General features: G+C 38.1%; 1 protein-coding gene across 1 annotated transcript in view; it reads right to left on the bottom strand.

The window, feature by feature from the left end:
• Window positions 1–2,400: 2,400 nt before the first annotated feature.
• Window positions 2,401–9,237, bottom strand: part of LOC125673698 (putative cysteine protease YraA) — a 74,187-nt gene continuing 67,350 nt past the window's right edge. The window contains exons 4-5 of the mRNA XM_048910389.2: window positions 6,913–7,027; window positions 2,401–2,729 (exon numbers count right to left, since the gene is read on the bottom strand). Coding sequence (XP_048766346.1) covers window positions 2,618–2,729; window positions 6,913–7,027 — 227 coding nt within the window. The 3' untranslated portion in view covers window positions 2,401–2,617. The remainder of the gene's footprint in view (window positions 2,730–6,912; window positions 7,028–9,237) is intronic.

Below are 9,237 nucleotides of genomic sequence, written 5' to 3'. Positions count from 1 at the left end.
GGATAAAACAGCAGACTAAGTCAATTGCCCTCTGATGATTGTAGTCGGTAGCCTTGAAAGTGTTGGATACTGGCGCACGTAAAGGACATCCGTTTTTTAATCTTCCAAAAAGTTGTCACTCTTTAATATACGGAGAGAGAAACTGCGCAAGTCTCGCGATAAACAGGCTGTAAACTCCTCGAATTTCTCGCGCACTTGACATAGATCTTGGATGTAATAGGATGGCATCCATGAGAGAATATGATACATTTTTAACTATGACATCACAGCCTACTGCACTAGTAATAGTTATTGTATATTTATTTCGGTGTATCTTGATTTATTTGGACGAAAGGCGTTGACGAGTGTGAAACACGAATCTCCACCCTTCGTCCAAATAAAACAAGATACACCGAAATAAATATTCAATAACTTACTTGTATCATGACCAATTAGAAATATAATATCTGTCATGTGACTAGTGGTTATTGCATGGGTTTTTTAATTACCCAAATGAAAAGTGAAGTTTTTGTCAGGTGATCGCTTGGGTATTTTCCTCTTCCCGTCATGCATGCTTATCGCCCAATAGTTGGTGAGAGGGGATGTGCAGAATGTGTCTGATCAGAGCACCTCAACTATGATCATTGGCTATTTACACGAGTTAGGTTTACAGTTTTTATTCAATGATGACCAGACCGCCGCGGTGGCCGAGATGTTAGAGCGTTCGCCCCGCATGCGGAAGGCCGTGGTTCGAATCCCGGCTACGACAGACCTAAGTCGTTAAAACAGGTAGTGACAGTTCCATCGCCAAATGCTCGGCATCAGGTGTGAATGTCACGGCTCCTCGGAGATGACCTTAAAAACGGATGACCCGTGTCATAGTAGGTGTGGCACGCTAAAGAACCCTCACTGCTCAATGGCCGTAAGCGCCGAGCATAGGCCTAAATTTGAAGCCCTTCACCAGTCTTGGTGACGTCTCCATATGAGTGAAAAGTTCTCGAGTGAGACGTTAAAAAGGACTGGTTCACGATTTCTGAACAACATATATTTTTATTTTTGATGTGAAACATTAAAAATATAACTCATTTAATGTTGTCAGCCAACATTTTGACCTACTGAATGCAAGAATAAAAGCAATATTTTAGCCTTAAATCTGTGTTATGTAAACAAAGACTCGAGTCTTTTTATGTAAACAAACAAACCAGTGAAATATCAATTTTGTAGTATAAAGCATCTTAGTTTTGCATAATGACAAATTTTAACTTTTAGATGACACATTTTACCCGAAGAATGCTTAAAATGTGAAAGATAAAATAAACTTAGATCGATACCCATTTCTTCTGAAAATTTCGTAAACAATAACATACCACAATCTTTGTTTACAAAACAAATAATGAACTCTCTAAAATGAGCTTCTGTGATAATGTATAACCTTAATTTTTATGTGAAATCATTTGAACACATTAGGCAGTGGACTCTGGTCATTAAAAGTGAAAAACAAAATTTTTGGAAAGATGGTGAGTCAGTCCCTTTAAGCAAGATACATGTAATCAATCAATGATGACCATGAGGATTTTTTCACAAGCATGTGAGGTTCACACATTTCGTGAAATAAACTGGGAGATGATAAAATGGATATCGACACGGCCGCGAGCTTAGATCTAGTGAATTCTAATTTGAACTTCACCATGTGTTGCAATTGTCAGGTGGTGTTCAATAATTTATTTAAACAGCAGTTTTAAAAAATATGCAAATGATGGTTCCGCCCACTGGTGTATCTCCAGTTATTGTACACTTTTTATAAAGGGAAAACACCACAGCCATGATACAACGTTGGTTACAACGCATCAAAGTCTCTCATGGATACCATCGTATTACATCCGAGATTAGCCTAGTACCCGAGGCCATCCGAGTGCAAGCAAAATGATGGTTTATTTTTTCTCGAAATAGAGGGCAGTTTTTTTTTAAGGAAAACTCGGGGATCATGAAATTTACAATTTTGGTAGAGGCCTTCCTGCTCTACATCACTATGCATTTAGTTTTAACATGTGCTGTTCGAGAGAAGATTTTTTTTAAATTGGTCAATTTTGGGCAGTTTTTGCCCCGCCAGGGCCCCAAGAGTGCTAGAATCCTGTAATTTACAATGTATATCCCCCTTGTCCCAAAGATGCGTCATACCAAATTTGAAAAGAATTGGAGTGGTAGTTACATTTTGTATCAAGAAGTTAAAAATGTTCAGTTGTTAACGCACGACGACAACCAATCGCAATATGTCACCTATGTTTCGCTATCTCCGTTCTTGACATATTCTACATGCATCTGGCAGATTGCAGGATGACACGTGGAACAAGCCTGGGTACTTTCGTGTACGTGTTAAACCATAAAAAGGGACGTACAGACTGAATAACAATGAAAAATGGAAATAAAGCAATAGGTTTAATTCTATGTTGATCATTCACAAGAAATAGGATATAAATGAGCATAAAAAAGTCTAAATCTTTTGCTTTATCGAAATCGGAACTTTTTACTGCAATTTCCTCTCTGTATTGTGTAACGACCACTTCTCATACCAGGAAATCTACATATATCAAATATTTCATAGGTCAGTGTTGAAGATAGTCAAACTCAACAATGCCGTCTACGTTTTGAGTTGAGCAATGATGGCTTTGCAGAAATCTGGAAGATCCTTTGGCAAACGCGAAGTAATCATGTTCCCATCAACTACCACTGGAGAATCTTCGTATAAACCCCTGAAATGCATACGGAGATATACAATATACATGTACACACAAATACTTATAATACCTGGGTAGTTCTATACGGAAATTTATATTGTTATACCCCCCGCAACAAGTTGGGGGGGGGGGGGGGGGGGGATACTGGAATCGGGTTGTCCGTCCGTCTGTAGACGCAATGGTTTCCGGGCTCTAAAGCATTATCCTTTCCACCTACCGTCACCATATCATATATATGGACTAGCCATGGGATGAAGATGTTCCCTATCGATTTTGGGGTCAAAAGGTCACGCGCACTGGACATCGAAGTAGCAATATGGTTTCCGGGCTCTAAAGCGTTATTCTTTCCACCTACAGTCACCATATCATACATATGGATTACCCATGGGATGAAGATGTTCCCTATCGATTTTGGGGTCAAAAGGTCAAAGGTCACGCGCACTGGACATCGAAGTAGCAATATGGTTTCTGGGCTCTAAAGCGTTATCCTTTCCACCTACAGTCACCATATCATACATATGGACTACCCATGGGATGAAGATGTTCCCTATCGATTTTGGGGGTCAAAAGGTCAAAGGTCACGTGCACTGGACATCGAAGTAGCAATATGGTTCGGTTTGTCATGCCATTTGTTTTTTACACTCAGAAAAGAGGTAGTTTATACCTATTACCAACACCCTTTGGGATATTGGGGTAAGCGGGGGGTATTCTTAGTAAGCATTGCTCACAGTACCTCTTGTTTTGTCTGAAAGCACATGTGACAAATAGAATAGCAGACACAGACGACAGATAGAATAGCAGACACAGACGACAGATAGAATAGCAGACACAGACGACGAATACAATAACAGACACAGACGACAAATAGAATAGCAGACACAGACGACAGATAGAATAGCAGACACAGACGACAAATAGAATAGCACACACAGACGACAGATAGAATAGCAGACACAGACGACAGATAGAATAGCAGACACAGACGACAGATAGAATAGCAGACACAGACGACAAATAGAATAGCAGACAAAGACGACAAATAGAATAGCACACACAGACGACAGATAGAATAGCAGACACAGACGACAAATAGAATAGCACACACAGACGACAGATAGAATAGCAGACACAGACGACAGATAGAATAGCAGACACAGACGACAGATAGAATAGCAGACACAGACGACAAATAGAATAGCACACACAGACGACAAATAGAATAGCACACACAGACGACAGATAGAATAGCAGACACAGACGACAAATAGAATAGCAGACACAGACGACATAGAATAGCCGACACAGACAACATATAGAATAGCAGACACAGACGACGAATACAATAACAGACACAGACGACAAATAGAATAGCAGACACAGACGACATATAGAATAGCAGACACAGACGACAGATAGAATAGCAGACACAGACGACAGATAGAATAGCAGACACAGACGACAAATAGAATAGCAGACACAGACGACAAATAGAATAGCAGACACAGACAACAAATAGAATAACAGACACAGACGACAAATAGAATAGCAGACACAGACGACAAATAGAATAGCAGACACAGACGACAAATAGAATAGCAGACACAGACGACGAATACAATAACATACAACAAATAGAATAGCAGACAAAGACGACAAATAGAATAGCACACACAGACGACATATAGAATAGCAGACACATACAACAAATAGAATAGCAGACACATACAACAAATAGAATAGCAGACAAAGACGACAAATAGAATAGCACACACAGACGACATATAGAATAGCAGACACAGACGACATATAGAATAGCAGACACAGACGACATAGAATAGCCGACAGGGACAACATATAGAATAGCAGACACAGACGACGAATACAATAGCAGACACAGACGACAAATACAATAGCAGACACAGACGACAAATAGAATAGCAGACACAGACGACAGATAGAATTGCCGACACAGACAACAAATAGAATAGCACACACGACGACAGATAGAATTGCCGACACAGACGACAAATACAATAGCAGACACAGACGACAAATAGAATAGCAGACACAGACGACATATAGAATAGCAGACACAGACAACAAAGAATAGCCGACATAGACGACAGATAGAATAGCAGACACGGACGACAAATAGAATTGCCGACATAGACAACAAATAGAATAGCCGACACAGACAACAAATAGAATAGCAGATACAGGCGAAAATAGAATAGCGAAAGCTGATGTCGAATGCTTTTAGATTTTGAAATGTTGCTATGATGACATGTGACGTCAACACTGAACAACTGAAGCGTGGATACTATGAAATGATTGCTAGAAAATTGAATTATCAAACATAAGAGAGAAATAATACCCCGAGTTTGGGGCTTAAATGAATGGAAATCTCCACGCTAACCCCCCGATCTTACTAAGGAAAACTACCACAGTTGTAGAATAAAGAAGCGATTTGCCATTATAACTGATATACTTGACATCATTGAATACGAAAATACTAAATGTTAATTCTATTTCAATGAAAAGGTCATTTTGACACTTTAAAAAAGTTTTACTTAGTATTCATTTTTACTTAAAATCGTAATGATAAGTAATTAATTACTTAATATTGCTATTACTGAACAAGCTTGCTTATTACTCACTGTTCCGACTAATTATATTACTTTAAGATATCTATTACGAAATGCATATACTTGTTTTAAAAATTCTTAGTAAAACTATTTAGAGTCAATAAGTAACAGTAAATATAACAGAATTTTAAATTTGGGGTATCTATTTTTAAACTATTCATTCCATTAAATTTTTGTTAATTGATATTACAAACAAATTTTATTGGAAAATTTCTGAGACTTTTTAAAAAAACCTATCTATCTAAATTTAACACAGAAGAATAGAAAGGCTCCATGACAACGTCTCGTTGAACGAAAAAAAACAACACACCCCATAAAACAACTTGACCACGTACCACGTATGGAAGCTCAGTCAGACACAATGAAAGTGACGAAATGTTGTGATTTTCATAATGCAAAAATCATAATTTGTACTTGGTTATTTAAGCTAAAACTGCTTTCCCTCTTTTCTTGATAGTCAGAAAGTGTTTATTGGTTTTGCACCACCTTGATTCCACTTAACAAAACTGCTGCATGACTATCTGTCGTCTGTGTCTGCTATTCTATTTGGCATTCACAGTTACTCATTGTGTATTAAACCTCTAACAAGTTTAGAAACAAGAGGCCCAAGGGCCACATCGCTGAGCTGAGCTACCTTGGCCAGCATCTGAAGACTTTCCATATATATTTGCATGTAAAACCTCAGTTCCTATTGCGGCCCCAACCTACCCCTGGAGGCCATGATTTTTACAAACTTGAATCTGTACTATGTCAGGAAGCTCTCATGTAAATCTCAGCTCCTCTGGCCCATTGGTTCTTGAGAAGATGAGTTTTAACGGGTTTTTTTTTTTCTATTTACATGTATTCCCAATTCCCCTTGTAAAACTTTGATCTCCTATTGTGGCCCTAAACTACCGCCGGGGGCCATGAGTTGAACAAACTTGAATGTTTCCCTAAATATTTCTATGTAAAACTTTGATACCCTATTTTGGCCCCAATCTACCCCTGGGGCCATGATTTGAACAAAATGAATCTGCACTATGTCAGAAAACTTTCATATAAATTTCAGTTCTTCTGGCTCATTGGTTCTTGAGAAGATGATTTGTAAAGATTTTTCCTATACATTTCTACGTAAAACCTTGATCCCCTATTGTGGCCCCAATCTACCCTTGGGGGCCATGATTTGAACATGATTTGAACACACTTGAATATGCACTATGTCAGGAAGCTTTCATGAAAATTTCAGCTTTTCTGGCCCAGTGGTTCTTGAGAAGATTTTTGAATGACCCAACACTATTTTTGCAATTATCTCCCCTTCGAAAGGGGCATGTCCCTTTATTTGAGCAAACATGCTTTTGGCCAAGTTTGGTTATAATTGGCCCGGTGGTTCTTGAGAAGAAGATGAAAATGTGAAAAGTTTACGACGCCGCCGCCGACGCCGACAGACAACGGACAAATTTTGATCAGAAAAGCTCACTTGAGCCTTCGACTCAGGTGAACTGAAAAGGGTTACAAAAAGCCAACATTTTTTTTTTCAGATTCGCAACACATATTTTCTATATGAAATCTTTTACCCTGCATTTTCCACGTCATCTTTAATGGCTATGAAACAAGTGAGTCTTTTTCCTTTCAGAATCTTTGCCGAACAGAACATCCAAGCCCCATGACAAATAGCAGCTGTTGGTTTACCTGCAGACATAATAAAATATTCGTTATCTTTACCATAATCTTCATCATCCTCAGATATAGAAATGCAGTTAAATTATCTACTATCAGTATGAAAGGTGAAGATAACGAACAGTGATCAATCTCATAACTCCTATAAGCAATACAAAGTAGATAGTTGGGCAAACATGGACCCCTGGACACACCAGAGATGGGATCAGGTGCCTAGGAGGAGTAAGCATCCTCTGTCGACCGGTCACACCCACCGTGAGCCCTATATCCTGATCAGGTAAACAGAGTTATCCGTAGTCAAAATTAGAGTGCCAAGAACGGCCTAACAATCGGTATGAAACATGTCAGACAGCATTTGACCCAATGATAGGTTGTATTGACGAACTAGATCGTTATAACGACCATAGAATTTGCGAAATGCTGACTTCAATCGAGACTTGAAACCCCTGTACCATCAACTTGTTTGTCAGTAGCTTGCCTAGATTTAAAAACTGATTATACGCAGAACAAGCTCTTACGTTTCGAATCAGTTGAGAGATATAAACACCATATGCAGGTGATAATGGAATATTGCTACATAAATATGGGAAGTTGACGGTGGAGAAGCTGAAATCACCCCGTTTGCCATACAGTTGAGTTGTCAGGTTGCCGTTAATGTCTACTTTCAATAAAATATCTAAGTATGAAGCAGTAGTGGACGACTCTGTGGTGTCTTTTATTTCGAGCTCACAGGGATATATCGAATCGACATATGAATGAAAGTTATCATTGTTAATAGACAAAACCGTCGTCGATATATCTAAATGTCGAATTGATGGCCACAGCAAGAGGTTTCTTCTTCTCGTGTATAAGTTTTTGAATAAATTCTGCTTCATATGAATATAGAAACAGGTCAGCTAACAAAGGAGCACAATTCGTGCCCATGGGAATTTCAACAGACTGTTGGAAGACCTGATCACCAAAGACCACGAAGAGGAACTCTAGCATATTTTTTATTTCAACGTCAGAGTACTTGTGCGTGGAATCAGAGTGGTGTTTAACAAAGTAAGTTTTTGGATGACTGATCACTAGATATGAATATTTCCTTTTTCCATTTTTGTTGACGAAGCAACTGTCTATGATGTCAAAAAGTCTAGTCTTTAATTTATCGTGAGGAATAGCAGTGTATAGTGTTGAAAAGTCATAGGTTTTGATGTTATTGATTTGGGAAAAGTTTTGCGATTTCAAGTTTACTAAAAGTTCTTTAGAATTTTTTTAGAATCCACATTTGATTAACACCGGTTCTGGCATATGTAGTTGCACAGTAAGTTTGAAGTTTCTCCTTCACAGCTGTTAATATTTTCGTGAGGAGCAAAGATAGGGGCTTGGTAGAACACTTACTGGATCCAGCAATGTATCTTTGTTTGTAAGGGTTTTTATGTAGTTTAGGAATCCAGTATAGGTACGATAACTCATATTGGGATATTAAATGTGTCTAAAACTGAAACATGGTTTTGAAAAATTTCATCATTTGAAAGGGCAGTTGGAGTATAAGTACGATTACCAAAAATGGAATTAATACAAAGTTCGTTTAAAATACAGTTGTAATAATGAGCCTTACAAACAAAGACAATGCTGTTATTAGCTTTGTCAGCTGGAACCAAAACATATTCCTCATGTAACCTATCTAATTCTTTTATCACTTCTGCTTTACTTCACACAGAAGAATATACGGTACGTACTTTTGTTTTAATATGTCTAATGCGGGATTTTAACACTCCTCTTATGCTTTTAATCCATTCTGACAATGTATCAAGTTCTTTTTCATACTTAGCCCATCGTCTGACATAATCTTCGATAGCATTCATAATAGAGATGAAGTTCTGTCGCCAATTAAAAGACCGAGGTTCTCTGTATTTAGGACCTTTAAGAATAAGTGATTTGAGGTCCTCATTTTCAACTATATTAACATCACCAGTAATGACATGTCCAGCTGGACTGTAGTTGAAAGAAGATGAAGAACAAGAACATGTTGGTGGATTACGTATAAGATGGTCTATATCTAAGCACTGCAAAGTTTGTTTATAATTAAAAAGTTTGGATGCAATAGTAGAAGTATAGCTGTAGGAAATACAGGGTGTAGACTTGAACTTTAATTAAGTTAGAATACACGACTGAACCCTTTTATGACGAAGAATGTTGCTTGTGTTGACGGCATCTATTCCTTTATTTGTAAATTTGAG

The sequence above is a fragment of the Ostrea edulis genome, chromosome 1, assembly GCF_947568905.1.
Source record: "Ostrea edulis chromosome 1, xbOstEdul1.1, whole genome shotgun sequence".
In the NCBI taxonomy this organism is placed as follows: Eukaryota; Metazoa; Mollusca; class Bivalvia; order Ostreida; family Ostreidae; genus Ostrea; species Ostrea edulis.
This window is presented reverse-complemented; position numbering and strand designations above follow the sequence as displayed.